Source organism: Neurospora tetraspora, assembly GCF_033439725.1.
Source record: "Neurospora tetraspora strain CBS 560.94 chromosome Unknown B0H65scaffold_11, whole genome shotgun sequence".
Taxonomy (NCBI): Eukaryota; Fungi; Ascomycota; class Sordariomycetes; order Sordariales; family Sordariaceae; genus Neurospora; species Neurospora tetraspora.
The window spans coordinates 228,795-253,343 of record NW_026944393.1 but is presented as its reverse complement, the minus strand read 5'-3'; the positions used below and the strand labels follow the sequence as shown (position 1 = coordinate 253,343).

General features: G+C 43.2%; 3 protein-coding genes across 3 annotated transcripts; 2 read left to right on the top strand and 1 right to left on the bottom strand.

The window, feature by feature from the left end:
- Window positions 1-187: 187 nt before the first annotated feature.
- Window positions 188-4,498, bottom strand: B0H65DRAFT_481548 (uncharacterized protein). The gene has a single exon (XM_062827632.1). The coding sequence runs from the start codon at window positions 4,349-4,351 to the stop codon at window positions 413-415; it is 3,939 nt and encodes a 1,312-aa protein (XP_062676494.1). The 5' UTR covers window positions 4,352-4,498; the 3' UTR covers window positions 188-412.
- A 1,955-nt stretch (window positions 4,499-6,453) lies between these two features.
- On the top strand, window positions 6,454-10,980 carry B0H65DRAFT_566295 (uncharacterized protein; the record flags this gene model as incomplete). Its single annotated transcript, XM_062830319.1, has 9 exons — window positions 6,454-6,540; window positions 6,879-8,223; window positions 8,290-8,586; window positions 8,670-8,749; window positions 8,822-8,851; window positions 8,928-9,304; window positions 9,375-9,723; window positions 9,810-10,351; window positions 10,614-10,980. The coding sequence occupies 9 exons, from the start codon at window positions 6,454-6,456 to the stop codon at window positions 10,834-10,836; spliced, it is 3,330 nt and encodes a 1,109-aa protein (XP_062676493.1). The 3' UTR covers window positions 10,837-10,980.
- A 285-nt stretch (window positions 10,981-11,265) lies between these two features.
- Window positions 11,266-14,356, top strand: B0H65DRAFT_512879 (Diaminopimelate epimerase-like protein; the record flags this gene model as incomplete). Its single annotated transcript, XM_062828614.1, has 5 exons — window positions 11,266-12,277; window positions 12,694-12,738; window positions 12,866-13,310; window positions 13,368-13,825; window positions 13,881-14,356. 5 exons carry the CDS (start codon window positions 11,266-11,268, stop codon window positions 14,354-14,356), a joined length of 2,436 nt encoding a protein of 811 aa, XP_062676492.1.
- Between the last annotated feature and the right edge of the window lie 10,193 nt (window positions 14,357-24,549).

The following is a 24,549-nucleotide window of genomic DNA, read 5'->3' as shown; positions in this document are numbered from 1 at the left end:
CCACCGCGGCGTCATGGAGGCGTGGCATCGTGGCATGGACCGGTAGGCAACGAACCACGGTGATGATCTTCTCGCTTCCTGGACCAGTTCACGATCCCCTTTTTGATTCGAACGAAGGTCGACAAACCACGATTGTAAATACATGTATACTCAAGCAGATCTTACTGGTCGAAAACGCATATTTTAGTTCAAGATTTTATTTTTTTTCGGACTGGGCCCTTTTATCCCTTTAACATCGCAAACAAATTGCAAAAAGCTACCAAACAGGAACATGACAAAAACTCGAAGAAAACAAAACGGGACAACACTATCCTACACATTATCACACCCATTGCCCAAATAGTTAGCTATAACATCACTTTTGCTCCTCTTTCACCCTCTCCTTCACCTCCTCCTTCACATCCACGACTGGTTAGGGCCGAGACGTTCTTCGGCAGAGGTAGAGAGGTAGAGTCCTTAGAGACCTCTTCGGGAGACGTAGAGAGCTAGATTCGTCAAGGACCTCCCCCCGCGGGGGTCTCGGCGTCGGAAGGAAGAGTGGTGGGGTCTCCTCGTTGACAGATGTTGTTGTCAGGGCCGTCTCTTCAGCAGTAACCTCCTGGAGGGCGGTGGTCTCAGGGTTAAAAGGTTCGACGACAGAGATCTCGAGAGTTGCAACCTTCTCAACAGCAACCTCTCCGGCAGGGATAGCCTCAACAGAAGCCTCGAGACCAGTATCCTTGGGTGCAACCTCCTCAGCAACCTCCTGCGCAGCCTCAGCCTCAGCCTGAGTCCGAGTCTGAGTCTGAGTCTGCCGTCCATCAAGAAACGCCTTCATCGCCGCCTCCTCGGGAGACAACTCAAACGAGGCACCCTCGACATCAGCGTCAACTACCCCCTCCTCAATACTAGTCCTCCCGGCCTCGGTCTCGGTCAGCTCCGTGCCGGTATTGGTATCAACATTAACATCGACATCCGTAACCTCGCTGCCGACTGCGGGGAGGTCACCTCCATCCCGAGCGGCTTCCGGACCCGTTTCAATAGGGCTATCGAAATCAGCCTCCTTTGCTACCAAGTGACTGGACGGGCCATCGGTGGCGGCCTTTTCTGTGTGGTCGATCTTGATCCAGACGATGGGCCGGGCCGAGTCGAGTTCTTTGAACTTTTTGCTGACCCCTCTTATTGTTCGCTTTCTCTCTTTGAGGCTTTCAATCTTTAACATGAGTTTTTTCCTCTTTATAGCCAACTCCGCTAGTGCCTTTATGCCATCGTTGATAGCAGCTTTATCGTCGACATCGTCGACAGCGGCGGGTTCGAGTTCGTTTTTGTTTTTGTCCTCATCGTCTCTTCCCTGTTTCTTTTCCGCCTTTGCCATCTCCCCCTTCGCTTTCTCCCTCTCCCTCTTTACCTCTAGCCTTCTCTTTTCCATGTTCAACAGTTTCATCTCCTTCCCTATCATGAATATCTCCTCCTGTAATATTTTCATCTGCTTCTCGAGTGTCCTTCTCTGCCATATGTACTCCCTCTCTAGTGCCCTACTCTGCTTCATGTACGCAAGGCCCGCAGCTCGCCGCGACATGCCCTTCTTCATGAAATTTTCCTCGGACAGAGCCTTGTATTCATTCAAGAATTTCATGAACGTGCGGCGGTCTTCTCCGGCTTCGACTTGCTCCTCATTTTCCCCTTCCTGCTCCGCCTTCGTCGCCTTCGCCGCCGCAGCTGCCATCTCCTTCATAGCCCTCTTTTTGAAATCTTCCACAGGTGGCTTTTCCCTTCTCTCCAGCATTTCGAAGAACGCGCTGGTAGTGGCGCGGTAGCCGTCTGGGGCCATGTCGCCGCTTTCGAACTTGTCTGCAGCCTCGTCATTCCACTTGGCAGCCTCGAGGTTCTCCTCCTGTTGCCGTTGCCGTTGCCTTCTCTGTCGAGGCTCGTACCGTTGCTGCTCCGTCAAGTATTGGCTGGCACCGAAGGAAGGCTGCACCCAGAAAGGGTTCTCCTCTTCACTTGCTTTTCGAGCAGCATTCCACATTTCTTCTTCTGGTATAGAGGGTACACATCCTGGCCTAAATCGTTCCTCCTCTGTAGGCATGCCCGTGGCGTCGGCGTGTGCATCAACATCAGCGTTGGCCTGCTCGCGTTCGCATTCGCGCTCCTCCCGTTGTAAATCCCGAGCCAAGGCGTTCCTGATCATCGCTCTGCGCGCGTGGGACGTTTTTTCCAGACAGGATAGTCCCAGACCGGCTTTTTCGTCCTGTTGCTCCTGTGGCTCCGGATGCTCCTGGTGCCCATGACGCTCATGCGGTTCAAGCTTCTCCTGCGGGCCCCCCTGCTCAGCCGACGGAAGAGGCGAACCCACGACACCAAGCTCCCTCTCCCGGCCCAACGGCTTAAAATACGGAAACCACCCGTTCCTCATCCTACGCACATGCTTGTCCAACACAAATTGCATCGTTCCCAGCACCATGTCCGATCTCGACTTGCGCACGGCCTCCAGCCTTAGCTGCATTTCCGCGTTCCTCTTTTCCACCTGCGCGGCCATTTTCTCTGCCATCTCGACGAGCGGCGGGAGTTCTGCCTGGAGCCTGGCCTCCTCATCTGCCTGGATAGCGACCGGTAACGCCTCCATCAGGCGTTCTATGTCCTTTTCGAACATGGCGCACGCGGCCCAGCGCTCCTGGGAGGCCGAGACTTGTGGGCTGGGCAGTCGATTCCGGATACGTTGCACGGCGGCCTTGTCAGCCACGATCTGGTGGTAGAGTTCATGCGTGCGGCCTGCCTTGAGGCTTTCGGCCCGGCGGGTCTGCAGGGCCGCCAAAACGCGAGTGATCTCGGAGGAGAGCTGCTGGATGTCCTGCTGGAGGCGGCGGTCGCGGAACAGGCGCGCGAGCTCGCCCGCGCGGCGGAGTATTTTCGGCAGCACCATGGGGTTAAGGGGCCTAGGATGGACTGTTTGGTTACGAATAACCTTGAGGGCGAGAAGGTGATTGTACACGTAGGTGACGCGGCGCCTCGCGGGCACGGCCTTTTCGAACGCGTAGTCGGTGTCGAACGCGAAGACATAGCGGGGATTGCTCCGGAGCAGCTCGCTGAAGGTCCAGTGCCACGTGCTTAACTCGACGGCTTCGGGGCAGTCCCAATTTCGCTCGGCCAGGTGATGGGGGATGTGTGCGAGGGCAAATTGGTAGCAGCACTCCTCGAAAAGCTTATGGAGCGTCTCCATGACGGTTGTTGTTACTTTGAACGGAAAGGCGATAGGGGGGTAGTGGTCGACCAGAGAATCCTTGAGCTGGATGGACTTGGTTTCGGTGGTCGTCTCGTTGAGTCTGATCGTCGGGCGCTGGTAGAGCTTGGATGATTCGAGGTTTTTGACTCGCTCGGGCTCGTCTTCATACTCTTCGATTGGTGTAGGTCGCTCTCTGACGTTTTCCATGTCATTGTGTTGCTCTGCCTCGGCCGGTTGCTCTATCTGCTCGTTTGCCGATTGCTCGATTGGCGTCGCTGCCGTTTCTTTCCCTGCTTCACAGGAACGGTTGAGTTTGTCTGCAGCAATGGAGGCGGCGCGGAGTTGCTTAGCTTTCATATATAACCAATCACGATACTTTAGTATCTCCTCAACGGCACGAAGCATCCACTCATAGTCCTCCCTCTTAATCTCCGCTTGTTTGCGCGTCTGTGGATGTGGTGTGTTGAGGAAAATCCCCGATGACTCTAGGACTGCCTCGTTGGCCTCTCTGAATTCTTTTTCACGCGCCGTACGCGCAGCTTCGCAGGTTCTGACCTGCTCGGCTTTGAGTTCTACATCCTGGGCATCCGCTCCTGGAGCCAAGGCAAGGTCTAGCTCCTTTTGCGCCTCCTTTAAATTGACATCGGCTTCCCACAGGGCTTCCCGGGCCTCTACCGCAGATCCGGCGATGTCCACGGCGGTACGACAAGCTGCAAAGTCTCTGTACGCGGTTGTATGGACCTTGATGTCTGTGTAGAACCCAGATACTGAATTGTACGTACGGACCAGGACTTGGAGAGCCTCTTGAATATCTTGTTGAGTTTTGTTTATATCAGTGAGGCACTCCAGAGCCTTACTTGTAGCATCTCGGATTTTTCGCCACTTTTTTGCCTTAAGTGATCGGGATGGCAAGCAGGGCGGAGCTTCAAGGGCCAGACGGTCTGGTTGTTCCGTCACGGCCAGTTGTGGAGCAGAAGAAGCCGTTGTTGGGCGGAGAAACTCGCGGTGGTGAGGGTGAATGCGGATGCGATGGGCCAGGTGATGGCGAAGAGGATGGTGGACGATAACGGCCGACTTGAAGGTGACCCATGATGCTGGTCGCCGTACGCGTGCAGTCGCCGCCACGCGGCAGAGGCCCGAGGCAACCATGGTCACGATGGCATGTCCGGTTTCCCGGACATGTTAGATTGAAGTTTATTCAGGGTCGAGCGCTTGTTATGAATCGACAAAGCGATCGAGCGAGTCGTTGTTGATGAGAAGAGAAGCCGTGGCAGCATCAAGATGAGAATCGGTTCATGGCGAATTGACGAATCGGACAAGTTGCCTGCCCCGCCGGAAAAAAAGAGTGGACTTGGGATGATCTTCGTTGGATGTGGCTAGTGGCATCTGTACAAAGAATTAAAGCAACTGCGGAGGTCGGTCGGCCTGCTTGCTAAGTATTATGTACGTTGGCCGCTTATCGCATAGTTGGCTTATCTTTCTTGTGGCTGAGACGAACCGCTGTACTACCACTCACGGAAATCACGAACAAATGGCAAAAGTCACATTCGTCACTCCTCGATTTAACCACCTTCTCAAGCTCTTGCAATGGTGCAACTCCTCTAAATGAAAGCCTGTACCTTCCTTCAATTCCTCCGCAATTCTGGCAGCATTTCGGGTGATTGGTGACTGTGCAAAAAAGGAAACGTCGATGAGCAAGCGAAGCGAATTCAGCACAAAGGAAGGAAGGGCCTTACAGGGGCTTACAGTGGGTGGAAAACCGGGATTTTCCAACTAAGGTACCGACAGGAATTCGCTAACCTACTTCTGGACCACCTTTGCACCGATCTAAAGATGAAAACAATAGTTTTGGACGCAGAAACAAGTACTCAGTCCGGTGTTATTGATCAGCCGCTGCCAGAGTGCTCATGATGCTTGTGTTTCGAGACCTGAATAGGACGAGTTTGACCGGGAAAAAAAGAAACCAGTGGCAGTTGGGCGCTTCTTGTGGCATCCTTGGAAGCCCCACCCAAAGTAAACAATCATAAAGGGGGAAGGAACGACGACCCTCGAGGGGTTCACACCCTGACTGCAAGCGCGCTCTGCGCAACTCGTCATCATCCTCACTTGATAACCTACTTCTATTGATCTGAGTGTCGGATTTCGATTGAAAATATGCCATCTACCCCCATTCACAAAGCATGCAATCACCCCTAGCCGCCAGGTCCGCCTGCCGTAGACGCCGCCGTTAGAACATAGATGATCACGTCCCACGAGGGGGGGCAACGGCCATTCTTCGAGGAAGTCGCCATCAAGCACAAAGAAAAATAATCTGGCATCCAACATACTGGACGTTACTGATCCGGAACAGTACAGAACATCAGGCACAAGTCTGCTCAAGCATCCAAAGTACAGTCCCCAATTACCAAGTAGCCACTCGGATTCTTTGTGAAGTCGATGTCCGGAGCGTTCAGAATACTCACGATACTGTTCTTTAGCCTAGAACTACAAATGAGCATCTTTTGGTGAGGTTGTCAGGTTTCCAGTTCCTTCTCAGCGGTACCTCTAGATATGAGATTGAGACAGCGTCGAGTTCCCTTATCAGTATGTCACACTACATCACGGTCATTACCTACCACATGCAGTAAGCGGGAGAAGAAATTACACTTGAAGCGTGAAGTAAAGCTAGATGCCTTGGAACTTATTCGCTCAAATCATGGGGAAGAGAGTGAAAGGAAGATAAAGTTCTCTGTTAATGGTACTTTTCCTTCATCCGCCGAGAAGACATGGTCCTTGGGAAAAATCGCAGGGGTAGCAACATGCATGACCGGAAGGAAAGAGGTCTCGCGTTGATGAGACGTCGTCAGCTGCCTTTCTGCGAAACTGGAAGGAATCAGCGACGTACACATCGGGGTTGACAGCTGGGAAAGATTCAGCCGCTTGTGCTCCGGTCTACTCGGCAGTTCCTACCCCTCCTTTCCGTACTCCAGGTGGGCAGGTGTCATCACTCGTCAGACATTACCAAGGCCACGGCGGAAATTGCTGATATCAACGTTCAAAGAGGCTGGAGGGCTCCTTCCGAAACGAGAGGCACTGAGTTCATTGGAAAGAGACAAAACCCAGGAATGATAAGTCACAAACTGAACCACACTGCACCTCGCCTCCACTCAGACGTGAATGCGTTTCTAGACGGATGATGGGTTGATAGCCGAGATAAGAAGACGAAATTTGTATGCATTGTACTACACAACATGCAGTTGGGTAGAAGCACGATGTTCAGGAATCAGTCATCCGATGACCCGACCAACCACCCTGCAGTACATACATGTATTGCGAGACGCCTCAAACCCCGCATCAAGGTAACGGTTCTACTCGAATGGAAGATGGGAAATGAAGGGGTCTAGCGCACCTATTCAAGCAGGACCATCCGAGTGAGCAATGTCGTGTGTTGAACCTGCCTTCCCGGCCGTCCTTTACGCTTGCGCCGTTGCCTCTCGATGTCGTCTTTGGCGTGTAGTTAAAATTTGTTTGGGCACCTTGACTTCCGTTGCTTCTACATCCATCCAACACAAACTCCCATCCGAAGACGAGAAACACCAAACCTGATCTAAGCAGGTTCATTACCTGTCTTACACCCAGCGCCATTTACTCTCTTTGACGACCGAACACTACCTGGTCGCTCTTGCCAACGCTCAAGATGGAGAAGTCGGACTCGGAAGATGATTTGTGGGCGGACAGCGATAACGAGGTCGACACTACACAAGTTCACAGCAATGGTGTTGAGGATGATGTGTCAGGGCCTCGAGATTCAATACCAGACCCCTGGTGGGAGGCTACACACGACAATGAACTGCATGATATGCTTAACGAAATCCTCACGTTGCCCAGAACCGAGAAACCGCAGGACGGAGACCTAGCAAAGTCAGAGAAAGACAAGAGACTGCAGCACCGAAGGGATCTCTACATGTCTATGATCAAACAGCGTCTCAGCATCGAGGCTTCAAATGGTGGCCATGAGCCTTCAGAAAAGTCTTTCATTCATCAAGTCATCAAGAGCGCCAGCAGTACAGACCTGCGTATCACGGAGTTCCTTCTCACGCTTATCTTGGAACAAGATCCCAGCCAATTTTGCAGATCGGAAGACAACACCCCCTTGCTGCATAGAGCCATAGCCGCCGAAGGAGAGCGCGATCAATGTAAGGGTCTGACGAGTCTGATATGTAAACTGGTGCAAGACCCAAGTGAAGCGATCGCAAAGACGAACGCTAAAGGCGAGAACTGCGTCCACCTCCTCATAAGAAACAACATACACGACGCCAAGAAGATCATTGGCTTTGTCAAAGCGGACTCAACACCGAATGCTCTGGAACAAGGGCGCAATTCAGAAGATCCAGATTCGGACGGGAACACACCATTGCACGACTTACTGCATTTCAAGAACTTTGCCAGGAGGACCATTCCTTGTCTCGAACATAAAGGCCCATCTCCAGGGCCTACAACTGCTTCTCCACACAATAAGTTGTGTCTCACATGTCACAAGAACAAACAAGCCAACGAAAAGCTTCCAGATTTTAGTTCCATGGCAGCGCTCATGGTGGCCTTGCTAAAAGGAGCTCCGGAGGTTTTGACACAGCACAACTCCACGGGACGGTCCCCTTACTCGTTCCATTGGGCAACAAGGGAGGAAATCACTGAGAGAAGGAAAGCTGAAAAGAAAGCATCAACTGCTGAGAACGCCAACGGGAGAATCAATGAAAAGTCCAGCCCTGCGGAGGAGAAGACAACCACAGGATACGCCACCAAGAGCCAAAGATCGAAGGATAGCAAAGGCCGCGATGGCCAAGAGAAGGGAAGTGATGCTCAAAAGGAACGCCCTGAGTCGACAACTGGAAGTCACAAGGATGTTTGGGACTACGTTTGCAAAAATTCAGACAAGGCGGTCACTTATCTGGAGGACAGGTTATACAAGCTGACGGCGGACTATCCGTGCATTACTCGGTTTTTCTTCCAAGACATCAAGAAAGCTGGGAATCGCAACAAACGTAAGTATAAACCACACCACCACTCAATATCCAATTCTTAGGGCGCTGCTGAATGCCAAAACATAGGCCAAGACCGAAAACACGGGACGTTCCGACTCAAAAATCGCGTCACAGCTGAAACTACCAAGAACTTCAACTTTCTGGATTTTGAATCTCGGCTTGCCGTCGTTGAGCTTAGCCTCCAACCAGACAGCCCCGACGATGCATGCTTATCTGATCAAGAGCACGATCATGACGCGGCCAATCTCGTCGAGGTTTTCCGCTGGTTGAAAGAAAAGAAGGAAGTCACAAAGATCCTGAAGTTGGTGGTAAAAGACCACCCCCAGCGATCATGCAATGAAGACACAGTCGAAAGTGCCTCGGGTACATGGATGAAATTCGATTCTTGGAGTGGGATAAGCCTGACATGTCTATTTCCACCATCCAAAAGGCGAAAAATGTCATAGACCTCCGTCTTCATTCGAGCGGGATGAACGCTGTGCTTCGGCATTGGTCCGATCAAAATGGTCTCGTCAAATTACGCGAGGTACGTCGCCCAAGAGGCACTGGTAATAGAAAACTCACCAAGAATATTTGTCTGACACTTGCCTGGTTTTAGCTGAGAAGGGTCCATGTAACGGTCAACAAGGTTCGTGGTCTGAAACTGAAACCCAAAATGATAAGTGAAATCTATGCTGACGGCTCTCAATTACTGCATTATCCAGGGGCTCGATAGCGACAAACGAACCAAAGCCAATCTTGAGGAATTTAAGAAGAATCTCCTGGAGCAGTACCGGCTGCTCAACGAGGACCGGTGCAAGAAGCGAGAGACTCTAGAGTTAAAAAAACTGATCCAGTCCACTCAGGAAGGACTTCGCACCACGCCCGGGTCAGAGGACATACTCAAGAGGCTGTTGACTTCAGGCGTGTTGTCATCATGGCTTCAGGCTGACCGCATCGATCTTGACAAAAAGGCGGCAAAAAAAGAAGCAACGGAGGACACAGTAGCTCCGGAAGTCGAAACGGACATAGTTGGACTGGGCGACTCGGGCAATAGGTTCTCAGGGGATCATAATGCTCACAGCTTCGCAGCCGATTCACCGTAAGTACCCAAGCATCCAGACGAAAGGCCGCGTGGCCTTCAACAAGCAACATATCTGATGTTATCGCAGAAAAGACCCTGGCTTTGAAGTCGCCACGTGGTTTGGCTTGAAACTCTTTAACGCGGCCGATGGCAAACGGAATCCTCCTTTCATCAAGGTGGCTCTGTTGGATGACGGCGTGGACCCTGCGTATAAGAATATAGGCACCTATCTTGCACGTAACGGGTTCCCCCCTAACTCGCCCGAAGATGAGCGGGAACCGTTTTATACATCAACGGGTGGGCACGGCAGTAAGATGGCGTGGATCATATCCAGCATTTGCCCCTTCGTGGAAATCCATGTTGCCAAGATCGACAGCCAGAAGAATTCCGCTCTCAGACTCACGGAATTTGCATTCAGTCCAGAGCAATCGGCAGCTGTACGTGTTTCCTATGCCGCATCATCTCATGGTTTCCTCCTTACCAGGTACCAGTTGCGAACTAACTTTGCACGTTACATACACAGGCAGTCGAATGGGCGATCGATGGCGAAGTCGACATCATTTCCATGAGTGGGAGTTTCAAGGTCGCCACTGATAAGGTGAATGATGCCGCCCAGAAGCTCAACAAATTGTTGGGTGATGCCAACTGCAAGTCGATCATGTATTGTGCTGCCAGGGACACTAGGTTCAACGACCCGGACGACATCCGTTACTATCCAGCTGAGTGCGCGCAGTCTCGCAGGATTGGTGCCGCTACTTTCCTCTGTCATGCGCAGAAGTACGTCACGAAAGAAAAGACGGATTATGTCTTCCCCAGCGAGTACGTACTCGAGCATATCAAAGACGGGGGTAACTCAGTCGCCACAGCCGTGGCTGCTGGTGTAGCTGCACTCGTACTTTACTGCTTCAAGAAGGATGGCATCCGCCTCGACCGGCTCAAGCCCAAATTGACTGCTTCACAGCTCATGCACGAGTTGTTCAAGAAGCTGAAAGATGACGAGTCGGGTTATGTCAATCTGGCAAAACTCTTCGAGGTTGATGGACGCACGAACGTCAGCTCGACGAAGTTAGTGAATGAAGTGTTTCGGCTCTTGGGTTTGAAGCCCATGGATCGGGCGGTACGCAATGACATGGACGAGCTTGCGGCATCCGGGGGTTTCAACCCCAAGAGAATTTCCCGCCAAATCTCATACAAACCATTCTGAACTGCGTAGGACGGAACTTTGTATGTCGTCGCGTTGGCGGTGCTGGTTGAACAGCCAGAAAGCAGAAGAGATCATTGGATAGTAGTAGATAGAGAATGGTTACTATCATCACACCACCCCTAGCATAAGTAGCAAACAGGCGGAAAGGGCAGGAGCTGCCCACCGGCCCATGACTGCGAAGGCCCCAACGCAAGCATGCGAAGAAAAGGCCGTTTATCAGCCACTGGCCACCATTGCCTACATGCGCAGGCCTCAACCAAGAGAGGACGCGCGGAAGACAAACAGTTGCGACGACGATGACAAGACTAACGAGGGGAATCAAACCACAAAGGGGGCCTGCCAATAAGAACATGCAGGGAAAGAAAGATGGCGACAAACAAAGCAAGGAAGAGATATGGGGAAAATGTGACGAGGAACAAAATATGGGGATATCATCATCGACATCACGTAAGAAGGCCGATGCTCGGGGTAATCGTCGAGGATTAGTAAGTCGAATGACTGTGATGTTGATGTGAGGACGCGACCACTGAGACGAAACCTCACCAGCAATTGGAGCTGCCCCACTTTCAGCCGTGATTCATCGAGGGATGACTCCATTCTTTCTCGAGACATAAACCTCACCACCGTAACAGTGACGTTGAGGTTTATCTCAAAAATCTAAACATCATCAAAGGCACCGCAGCACTCAACCTCTCAGTCTCAGGTCAACCACTCACCAACCCAGCCAGACACAGCGCACTCGCGCACCGAAACAAACAACCACAAAACATCCAAGATGGCCTCCTCCTCCCAACCCATCACTCTCACCTACCTAACCGTCGACGTCTTCACCTCCACACGCTACCTCGGCAACCCCCTCGCGGTAGTCCTCATCCCGGCCTCTCAGCGTCCCCTTCTCACACAAGACGTCAAGCAGCGCATCGCCCGCGAATTCAACTTCTCCGAGACCGTCTTCCTGCACACGCTCGACGACGAAGCGCGCGATGGCTTGTCTGTTACAAGCCGGGAGATCGACATCTTCACCATCGAGGAGGAACTCCCCTTTGCTGGACACCCCACCGTCGGCACCGCGTACTTGGTCCTGAACCATTTGGGCTGGAAGCACGTCGATACGCTTGTTACCAAGGCGGGGCCGATTGCTATTAGGCCGTTGGAGGGAGAGGGGGAGAGGGTGAAGGCTACTATTCCGCATGCTGTGCATGTTCATTCTCAGACGCTTGGTGGAATCTTGGGGAGCGGGGCAGTAAAGGCGGAGACGAGGGACATGATCAACGCCGCGCTATCTGATGATCCCGAGATCAGACAAGCGGAGTTGACAGGGCCGGTGGTCAGCATCGTCCGCGGCATGACCTTCTTGCTCGCTAAGCTGCCTAGTCTGGAGCACCTGGCGAAGGTGTCGACGGCTAAGAGGCTGGATTTCAATAAGATGGAGGGATTGTTGGATAGGGGGGAGTGGGAGGGCGGGTTTGTGTGCAGGTATTATTATGTGCCGACGGAGGAGGAGAGGAGGGATGAGGAGAGTGGGAGGAAGGAGTTCAGGTTTAGGACGAGGATGGTGGAGTTGGGGTTTGAGGATCCGGCTACGGGCAGCGCGGCGTGCACGCTGGCGAGTTACTTGACGGTTAGTGGGAGGGAGATTGGAGGGGCGAGGTTTGAGTTGACGCAGGGCGTGGAGATGGGGAGGCAGAGTGAGATTGAGGTTGAGGCGACGGCGGTGGAGGAGAATGGGGAGGTGAAGGTGAAGGATTTGTATTTGGGGGGAACGGCGGTTGTGGTTACGAAGGGAAGTATTTATGTGTAGATTTTAAGCTAGACTTTGATGTGATGCCGTTGATGTTGGGCATGGTGTTGAGGTTGAAATTACCAAATGACAGATACATAGCGAAAGTACCTTAATGTATTCCTGTAATATGATTGGCCACACACCGAGGTGTGCGGCTCGGTGTGGCTCAGGCTTGGCAATCGTTTCTCTGCCTGCCGCCAAACTTCCAAGTAGCGTCCATCCAGCTCCAGGCTGTCGCCTGCCTGCTGGCCGTGGCGCGTTGCAACAAAAAAGTTGGAGGACGACGTTGACATCGCGACTTGAACCAAACAACCCATTTTACAGATTTCGCATTGCAGTCATATTGTCAAGATGCTTTGCGCACGTATGTCCGAACCCAAGTTTAATCCTGCGCGAGGTTGTGCTAACCGATTGACGCAGTATCCGGAGAGGTTCCCGAGGAGCCTGTTGTGTCGAGGAAGACCGGTACGCTCTCTTCGTCATTGTTGTCACCATCACCGATCCCACTATTCCCACCGCTTTCACCATTTATCCAGCAACACCCCACGTTCCCACGACAGCCCGACTGTGATACCATGCTGACACATCCCAGGCGCTGTCTTCGAGAAGCGATTGATAGAAAAGTACATCCAAGAGAACCACAAAGAGCCCGGCACCGATGAAGAGCTAGACGTCGAAGACCTCCTCCCCATCAAGACGAATCGGATCGTCCGCCCCCGCCCCCCGCAATTCACATCCCTCCCATCGATGCTCAAAGCCTTCCAAGACGAATGGGATGCCCTGGTACTAGAGTCATACAACACGAGGCAACAGTTGGCGAGGACAAGGGAGGAATTGGCCACGGCGCTCTACCAGAACGATGCCGCCGTTCGCGTGATTGCTCGCTTGACCAAGGAGCGCGACGAGGCCCGCGAGGCCCTTTCCAGACTCACAGTTACGGCTTCTGCTGGCGGTGCCGCGACTGGTGATGCTATGGCGGTGGATAGCGAGGGTCTGCCCGAGGCGTTGGCTGCACATGTTGATCAGGTTCAGGCCGAGTACTTCACTTCGCTCCACCATCTTGCAAGACGAAATACTGACAATCACGATTGCAGGAAGCAAAAGGGCCGCAAGAAGCGACCAGTCCCCGAAGGCTGGGCCACCACAGAAGACGTTTCCGCCCTGCAACAAACCGCCTACACAGATCTCCCCGTTACACAAGCGACTTCGCTCGCTCTCAACGCTGGCTACGCGGCAGTTGGTGGATTGGATGGCATAGTGGACCTCTACTCGGTCGAGGCCAAGGCACACGAGCGCTCTTTGGAGATTGGCGAGCCGGTGACCGCCACGGTATGGATCGGCAACAAGGTCGTCTCGGCCACTTCGAAGGGCAGTGTCAAGGCTGTTGAGGGCGGTGTCGAGACTGGTTCTGTTACGGAGCACGCTGGTGCCGTGACTGGTCTGGCGGTGCACCCTGGCGAGCAGATTCTTGCTTCGGTGGGCGTGGATAAGGGCATCATCTTTTACGATTTGCACTCGCTGCAGCGTGTGGCGCGTGTTTATACTGATGCTGGTATGTATTCGATCTCTCTCCTCCTATCTGTACAGCTTACTAACAACCACATTAGAGCTCACATCCTGCGCCTTCCACCCCGACGGCCACCTCTTCGCCGCCGGCACGCAATCCGGCCTGATCGAGATCTTCGACACCAAGACCCTCCAGCGCATGGCCAACTTCACCCTCGGCGCCCCCGTCAAGACCCTCGTCTTCTCCGAAAATGGCTTCTGGTTCGCCGCCACCGGCGTCGGCCAGTCCTCCGTCACCGTCTTCGACCTGCGCAAGGAAGGCGACGCGGCGCGGGCCAAGGAGCTCCAGACCGGTGACGTCTCCGGCCTTGCTTGGGATTACACGGGCCAGTATCTCGCCACTGCCGGATCGCAGGGTGTCACGGTGCAGCAGTATGTCAAGGCTAGCAAGTCGTGGACGGAGCCGTTGAGGACGAGCACACCCGCCGTGGCGGTGCAGTGGGGAGAGAAGGCGAAGCAGTTGGTGGCTGTTAGCAGAGAGGGTGTGGTTTCTGTGCTGGAGCCGAAGAGCGAGTAGGATCGCGTTGGAAAATATGAGAGGTCGGACTCAGAGACGGCGAAGGTGGGGTCGGTTTTGGAGGATCTAAGAGGGGTGAGGTGATGGACTGGAGGGAGCAGCAAAGGGGGGAGTAGGGTTCCTCTGGGTTCGATTGGTTGGCGTTAAATCAGTGATGTGAGAGCTTCGGGCGTGTGGGGAGGTCGTCCCCGATGATGAGGCCAGGATAACACAAAACATAAACAGCCTGTACAGTAATTCATTGGTTTTCCCGGACTTGAGCGTGAAAGGGGTTGTGCTAGATGGTTTATTTCTTCAATCAAGTATCTGGTAATGAGAGCGGAAACCTACGAGGTTCTTTGGTGATACTGCTTTATGGCTTCACCTTGATGCTCTGGATCTCGACTTTGGCGTTGGCCGGAGGCAAACAACAACTTTATATCATATTCCAATATCAGACCCTGAGACTCGGAAAGAGCTCACGACGAGACCAGGGGATCGTGCAACTTGATAGGCTGGCGGCTGTTTGTTCCTGAATGCCTAAAGCAGGATAAGGATGCAGCTCTACCCCTGCCACTTTGTATATAGCATTCCCACACTCAAGCGCCTTGTCAGTCTTGGCGCGCTAGTTGTATTGAGCTGGCCACAATATCGACTTTCTAACGGATTTTGATAGATTAATTAAATTTAACCGTTTTAATTAATATATATCAACCACATCGTATCGTAAATTATCGAAATCTGCACCAAAAAGCTACCATTTTAATGTTAGCATATTGGCTATCGTTTTACCTAGCGTTTTTATTATTTTTGGTATTATTGTAGCGATGTAATATGGTGAACTTTCCTAATTTAAATTAGCGAGCCGTTGTAAGTTTAATACTCTATAACGACGAACCTATTAAAAATATTATTATAACTGTTAGCATTTGCGAACGTATAATATATTGATATAAATGTAATTTTAGTATTATTGGTAAGCTAGTACTGCCCTCTCGAGCGTCCTAAAATTCTAAGAAGCTCCCTATATAGGCTATAGAAGTATGTTTGTAATTATGGTAACCGTTCGTAATTATTGTATTGTGATTGTAATTAACGTTGTGAAGGAAGTTATGAAATTATTAGTATTAAAATTATTTTTATATTTTAATAAAATTTGTACTTTTTTAATTAACGAATATGATATATACGTATTGATTGAGATCCTACGGCGCTATTTATATTAGGAGCGTTAGAAGAAAAAGAGGCTAGCGTTTAAAACGGTATAATAATAATGATCTTATTTACGCTGACTATCTATCTAACTAGTCGCCCTTATAGGCACGCGGTCCTTCGTCGGTCAAAACCGGGAGGAAAAACCGTAATTCCCGGGTGAAAACCCCCCGCTTCTTTATCGCCGCGCGACCGGGGCGGTCGCGGGCCTATTATAAATATACCTTCGGTTACAATTGCCCTTACCGGCATACTATCCCATTAAAAAAACCATTTGTATATTCCTATAATGATACTTACTATTATTTCGGAGCGGTCGTAATATAAAAACCCCTTTCCATATTGTTAACGTTTCGTTTTTTTTTTCATCCTATTTTATTATAAAATTTTAGGTAAATCCCCTTTTCTCCTTCTTGTAAATATAAGAAGGGGGCTTCCCTTCTCCTAAATTTCCTCCTTTTTTTTTCTTTTTTTACTTATCTGCCGCCTTTACTTTACCCTTACCCTACTGATAAACCCAAAATAATTGACGCTAAATAATTTAACCCCCGTAGCAATAGCGAAGTTAACGTCGCCAAATTTATTATTAAATTAATTAAAATTAATTATAATCTTAATAAAAATAAAACGAAAACCATTATAAATACGCTTATTTCTACCCTACGTAAGAAAATTATTATTAATTCTAAGTACGAAAAGAGAATTACATTATATTTCTATTATATATTCGTTCTTTAGCGTATAATCGAATTTTAAGAAATTATATTCGCTATTACCCACTATACCTAATTTAAGAAGGATACTTTCGTTGCGGTTTATTTTATTTGTATTTATAAATTGTCGTTTTCCGTTTCGTCTTCATTTTACAATCGTTACTAATTCCTTTTTTCTTCTAATTATTTATACCGGTAATATTTGTATATATTGTAATAGAATAAATAAAATAGAAATTAAGGTCCCTAAGGAATTGAAGGAGGAATGTTTATACTTTTATTACATTGCATAAGAATTATTAAATATTAATTTTATAATTAATTAGAATATTATTTTAAATTAAGTTATTACCTTTATACGCAATTATAAATTAGTATATGCAAAGTAGAAAATTCGTTATAGTAACCCTTTCGTTACGTATATAATTATTCTTATTACGGTCTTTATAGTAATTCCTACTACAGTTCCCACCCCGGTCGTATAACTTTAATTTATTAATATATATAGTTCAATAGTTTCTAACTTTGCGCCCATTATATATTCGAACGTTAATATTAAATTAGTTTTATTTTTTATAAAAATAAGAGAGAATTTTTCTACCCTTCAAAATTTATTATATATATTCCTCCTCTACTTTTAATCTGTTTTTAATTCGAAGAAGGTTAATTAAGTTTCTATACGCGTTATGGTTTTAGAAATTTAAATTTAGTTCCATTTCGTAGCCATTGCGATTTCTATTTTTACTTCCAATTTTAACATTAGTAACGTTGATTACGATTTTAGTAATACTTTTTTTTTCGAACGAGGGTTAAGATTTATACCCGCGGCGTTTACAATATAATTTTGATTTCGAATTATATATTAGGAATAAGGGTTATAGGAATAGGGGGAAATAATAGTAATAATAATAATAAATTAGGAATTATTAGGTTTTGGACTTGGTTTTTTGGCCTATTTATATAATAGTTTTAATAATAGAAATAGAAAGTCCCGCCCCCGCTTCGGTTCTGTTACGTACGTATTATAGTTGTATATATTAATATATTATTAATTTTGTAGTAAGTTTCTTTTTCCTATTTAAATTTTAGTTGGATTATTAATTTATACTCTTATAATTTATTAAGTTTGAGCGTTTAATTAAGGAATTATTCCGCTCCCTTTATGGTATCGAGGAGGGAATAGAGTTTTATTTTATTAGATAGTTATTTAAATTGGAATTTAAAATTTGTTATTTCGAAGTAGTTAAATATAAAGTATTCGACGGTTTTTTTACCTACGTTGCAGCGGTAGTATAGTATTATTATTTCAAATATATTTCTTTCGAATAAGAAAGAGTATAAATTTATTTTCCCAGTATATATTTGAATGAGGAGGGAGTTTTTAGTTTTGGGGACGTAATGGGGAGCGGGTTTATTATTAGTATTAAATTAGGTGTAACGGTTTAACACTTTATTATAGAAGTTGGCGCAAAGTTTAATTGTATTAAGGTTCCTCCTCTACTTTTGCGTTACGGTAATTATTTTAACCGATTATTTAGCGATTTAGTCCTATTATATAATTATTTTTTAATTATTTTTCCCTTTCTTTAAATATTAGTTAAGTCCGTCCTTTATTTTTAATAATAATACTTTCTACGAATATTTATCATTCTATTTATTCTTTCATTATTTCTTCATTTGCCGGTAGTACCGCTCTCTTCTTTTATTATTATTATATTATTAATCCGATTTAAGCCGTTGTCTTTTTTATAAATTCTTTTACGTTTACCTTAATTCATCTTTTTTTTAAATACTTTTATTTTCTTATTAAAGTAAATATTAAATAGGGGTATAAAGGTTTCCGTTTTTAAATTATAAATTGTAGTAGCTTTATATATATTTATAATAACGCGGAGGTAGTTCGCTTACGTAGTATGTAGTTACTTGGCTAGTCTTTTCGGTTTTTAGAATAATTCTATCAGCGTATAGTAAATTAAAATATTATAAGCGATAGCACTTCGGATTACTTTTATATAGATTTCCTAGGCGTGGATTAGTTTATAATTTTATATTTTGGCCGCTAGTTTGGTTAGGGCGTATATTTATATACTTATTTTTTTCATTATAGTTTATTTATAGGCTTTATATAATAATTTTTTGTTTAAGACTACGTTAAGGAATTACGCCAATTCTAAAAGTTCCAAATTAAAGTCCCTTAATACTACGGTTTAAAAATATAGTACCCTCGTTTTAATAAAATAGATAAATGCCAATTTACTTATTTTGAATTCTATTCCCCGCTCGTTTATCTACTTCTTATATACCCGCTACGTTTCCGCTAATTTCGCGCTATTTTTTTCGGGCGTCTTTAAGACTGTTAAGATATTAGTATTATTAATAAAACTTATTATCCGGGTACTTTAAACCTCGGATAGTATTTTATAAAGTACAGTAATAAAAAGGAGGAAGAGGATAAAGGAAAGTAGTAATCCTTACGAGATCTTTGCGGGAACGTGGAAATTCCGAAAAAAGTTTTCCGTCGAAGAAAAGCTAGCCTATACGTTTTTTTATCAATATATTTATTTATTTGAATAATTATAGGGGGAATTCTTTTATATATAAGGTATAAATAAATTATTTATAAATTATTCAATCGAACGCCCCTTTTAAATTTAATAATAAAAGCGAAACTATTATACTCTATTTTTATACTTTATATATAGTATTAGTAACTACCTAGATAGTAAATTCCATTAATTTATTTCTTTTATTACTTATTTAATTGTTAGGGAGGAGCTTATATTCTTTCACAACGTTAGAAATTTATTTTACGATGATAATATCGAGGATTTTATTAATATTATTAAGTAGGGCAATTAGGCCCTAAATATCTATTATACGTTATTAGGTTAGTAATTTCCCAGGTTTTTTTTAAAATAATTATTTTTATACGTTAGAATTTACGCGGGAGAATACTTATTTTAAAGCTAATTATTACCAAGATTATTAAGGCTTTAGCGAATTGCCGGCCGTAGGCTTTTAATAATTTATAGGATATTATATCCTTTCCGAATATTTTATTAAGCATTATTCTTCCGAGCGTTTTAAATATATTATCCGCAGTAACTACATTACTACTTTTTAAATACTTAGGGTAGTAAATAATTTAATTTGGAAGGTAATATATAGGTACGTCTATTTTAGGAAAGAATTTCGTTATTAGGACTTTTATTTTTCCAGCGTAGGTAGTAATAATTTTATTTAATTTATTTATATACAGTCCGGGTATTTTCGGAGTATCAGTAGGAATATAGTTTCGTAGCCTCGTTTATTTTTCGATTTTCTAAAATAATTCAGGTTTTTTCGAGGCGTTGGAAATTATTTATTTCTATTATTTATAATAAGAATATTTTATAGCCTTTTTAATTTTTTTTTGAAGGTTACTTTTATTTTTTGGCGTTAGAGCAGCGTACGAAACACTTTCTAATACCAAATACGACGGTAGGCTTTGCGGGTTGCGTTCTTAATATAGTAATTATATTAATCAGTTTAGCAAGTTATATTAAGTTTTTTCTTTAGGGTAGATTTTATTACAATTTAGGTTATTTAATCTATAAGGGTATCGAAGGCAATTTTTACAGTTTCGGCCGTAATTGGGTAGAATAGAATAGTAATAGTATTAATAATTATTTCTTTTATAATAGTTAGGTTTATAAAATTCTAATTATATTTTTTTCGGGGGTGTTAATAGCCCGTTATAAGATATCGGCGGTAATATAAATCATTTAGAAGTTATAATCCAATTTAATTAGGGGAATATTATTAAAGAAATAATATTCTATTAATATTTTTGTATTAATTTAAACGTAGTTAATAGTATTATTTAATTCGTTCCGTATTTTATTCCCAGGTTAGGTTAGGGTACCTTATAATATTATAAGTTCAAAACTATATTATTTCACTATCGCTAAGAGTATACTATTACTTTTATTTCGTTTTCCGTATTTATTTTATTAGAAGTAGTATAGATTTATATTACCGATAATTATTTTACACTCCCTCGGGCGCGCTACTATTTCTTTAAACAGTATCTATTATTTTTCTTCTAGTTTTAGATTTTAAATTAGTAAATAGCCCGATTAAATTATAACATTTAATTTTCTTCCGATACGTATTTTTATTTAATCTTTTCTATTTTCATTTTCCTATTTTCTTTTCACGAAGCGTTTACTAATATATATCATTATTCGTCCGTAATTTAAATTATTTATTACCTAATACCGAAGGGTATTAAAGTTATATAATTTATAATTATTTAAATTCCATTTGAATTTTTATATTACAACAATATTATAATATTTATATTATTCGAATACAGTTTTATATTAATTATATAATTTGTTTATATCTTAGTAGAGAATTTTTAATTTTATAATTCGGGCTTAGATTTAGGGGCCGATAAAATTACGATTTAATTTAAATTAATTTAGGATAAGGAAATTATTTAATTTAATTTGGCTAGGAGGCACTATTACTTCGCTTCGGCTACTATAATTGTTCTTACGATTTTAGCCTTTAAATAATTAAATTTGCGCTTAACCTTTTTAAATTTATATTTTAATTTAAGGAGGGATTTTTACTTATTTATTTTTTTCTTTTTACTAGCGGCGGGGCTAGGGCGATTAAGGATAACAATTTCAGCGGAGGCGATAGGGATTAAAGTAGAGGGGATAAGGATAGTAATAAGGGTAATAAATAAAGGGGGGCGGTTAAAGGAGGGGGGAGGGGAGGAGGAAGTAACTGTCACGCACGTAGATCTCGAGGTAAGGGACACGAATAATCTGACGTTGTTAATAAATAACTAGAGATGAAAAAGGAAAGGAAGCTAGTCTACATCGGATGACAGAGGATAACGTTCTTATATGCGATGTCAGATGAGACGAAGCATGTGATCTGATACATGTCTGGCCGTGCCATGATAGTAACTATTTAGGGGGAGGAGTTAGGAGCCTTTTAAATAGATTCGTTTAATTTGTAAATTAATTTAATTTTAACTAAATTAGCAATATTAATAAATTTTATAGTTTCCTTTTACTATTAATATAATACAAATTCCCGGGGACGGTTAGCGAACGCTACGGAAACGTAGCCAGCTATTATTCTCTTTTTAAAATATTTTCGGGAGTATATTATATAGCCGTCCTTTTAATAGGGGTTGTAGCGAATAAACGCTAGGTTCGTATTAGAAGGATAATTAATTTCTTAGGCTTTTACGCTTACGTCCGAATACGTTTTTTTATTATATTTATTATAAATAGGGTCCTTCTTATAATATTTAGAGAAGTAGCCGAATTTATAATAATTGTAATATTACTAGGAAACTACTACGGATTTGAAGGGTTCGTATTAATATACTCCTTTACGCTAGAAGAAGGAATTTTTCGTAACTTTATTAATTTCAATTATAGTAACGACTTTTAAGAAAAATACATCCCTTTCGGATTCGGGGCGTTTATAATACGCCCGAACCCAAATAAGGGATACTATTAGTACAATTAACTTCCTTAAAAAAGTCTTTAGAGGAAATTCTATTATAGAAATTTTATAATACCCCCTTTATTAGTATTACAATTATACGGAAGGAGAATATAGTTTCTTTACCGAATATATTTATAATTTAATTTTAATATTTAAAATATTAAATATAGCCGCTTCTGTTAAATTTGAAGGTTATAACGAAATCGCCGCTTTAAAGCTTTGTAACCGCTTTTATTTATACTTCTTTATATTTATTATTAATTACCTTTAATATATTTTCGGGGGTACGTTTAATTAAATTAATTAATAAATTTGTATTCTTTACAATAAGGATTTATTTAATACGGTTAGGGACGATTCTTTATATCCCTTTAAGGCCGAACGAAGTAGTAATAAAGTTACTTCATTTTGGGCTAATAATAATTAAAGCGTAGGAGGGTTTACCCGTATTAAGTACGTTCATTTTTATTATTATTATAATTTTAGCTTTTACGTCAGCTAAATTGGTATGGATTTCGCAAAGTTCAAATTTCCGTAGAATTTCTATAACGGTTACGAAGTAGTATAAAGCTTACGTTTTTTATTCGTTAGTTATTTTGGAGAGGTTGGTTTTTTTAGTAAAAATTAATATATATTAGTTTATTTCTTCTTTTATCGGTTTATTTATAGCCGGGCGTCTTTTTTCCGTTGGGCGGGCAGTTTTACCGTTGTTGGCCGCAATATAAATAGAGTTTTCCGGCGCGTATTAACTATTCGCTAAACTACTACGAACGCTTTCAATACTACTAATACCCGCGCCTTCGTCGTACGTACGATACGCTATCGTAGGAGAGGGTAATCGGACGTACTAAATACAATACCATCATCGAAATGAATTTTAGTATTGACGTCGACTAAGGACTTGCGATTTAACGTTCGGAGGCCGTCTTCTTCGTATTTAAAACAGTATAATAGGAGCCTAAGTTAGTAGTAGAGTAAATAATGAAAATATTGTTATTTATTATAGAGATGTTCGTTTTTTGCAATGAGTTTGGTATAGATCGACGCGATAGAGCTTATTGTATTGGTTTGGCTCTTCGCGGTATTATTATAATAATATCGAATTACTTTGAGCGTAGTAAATAGTATTATATTTTTTTTTTTAGCTATATTAGTTGACGGCGTATTTGAAATGTTAGTCTTTAAAGGATACATAAATGCCCTAAGGTTTGTTAAATAGTTAAGAGATTACTTCCTCCCTATAATAAATCTCTTTCCTAATTATAATAGTATTTTAATAATAGATAATGCGAATTAGTATTTACATAATAAATTTTACTATACGTATATAAGCGTAAGTATATTACTTTGGTATTTATTATTATATTCCTTAAAATTTAACCCGATTGAGGCGTATTTTATTAATTTTAAGAAGTATATAAAGCGGGTATATAACGACGAGGGTAGCGATAGGATAGTTAATAAAGATTTCTTTATTTTCCTCCGTTGAATTATTGAAAGTATTAGGTATAGAGTATAATAGATCCGTAGCTACTTTAAGATCGCTAAATTAATTATAGAGGGTATTAATAATATTAATAAAAATTACGCAATTCTATATATTAGTTAACGAAAGAATTTAAAAAGATTAGTAACGTCATTAGACGAGGGTAGATAAGGAGGGTGATTAGGTAATATAGGGGGTAATATATAATTTATATTATAATCTAGTATTAGAAATATTAGAAATATTACAAATACTAGAAATACTAAAAGTATTAGAAGTATTAAAAGTATATTTATTTATATAATAATAAAAAAGGGTACTAGAAGTGCTAGAAATACTAGAAATACTAGAAATACTAAATAGAATACTAGTATTTATTTATATAATAATAAAAAGAGTGTATAAAAGTGCTAGAAATATATAGAATCCCCCCTTATAATTAAAATAGTCTATTTCTTTTACTATAATTCGTTTCGTATGCTATAACCGCTAGCGGTAATACTACCCGCTAGAGAGGTAAATACTTTCGTAACGCTAAATTCGAAGGTAATAATATTAATCAATTATATTATAAAGCCGTATTAGAAGTTTAGTACATAATAATGATAGTTAACTAAATCTATTAATTAGAAAGTAGAAGGTATATTATAGAAGCTACCTACTTAGGCAATTATTAATTACTTTTACTTGAGAAATGTTTTAATATTATTCTTTAACGAATTATAGAATTCTATTGTAAAGCCTAGCTTTATAAACTATTCAATTAGCTAATCCCTAAACGCTATAATATTTATAACGGGGGCGCTTAGTCTTCTAAATATCTTTCGTAGTACAATTAGAGCCTGCAATACTTATATTATTACTACAATCTTCCTAAAATAATATTTCCGGTAGAAAGTTTTAAAGAATTTAATAATAAGTTCGCTTAGGGTACAGTTACGTAGCGGGGGTAATAATAGGGAGGAGGGAGTTAAAGGGGATTTATCCTCGTTAGTAATAAAGGGTAGTATAATTAATAGAGGTATTATAAATATAATTAAAAATAAAATGGAGGATACCCGTATAAATATAATAAATAAGAGTAGAAGAGAGTTATATCTAGTAGTTAATATATTGCAATTAGTAGGGTAATTATAGAATATAGTAATTTAATAATTAAACGGCGCATTTAAGGCGGCGTTTAGTGGGGTTATTATAGTATCCGGTACCGGTATAGTAATAGTAGAAGTAATTATAATAGAGGAAAGAGGAAGAGGCGGTAAGATAATTAAGTAATAAGGGTAACT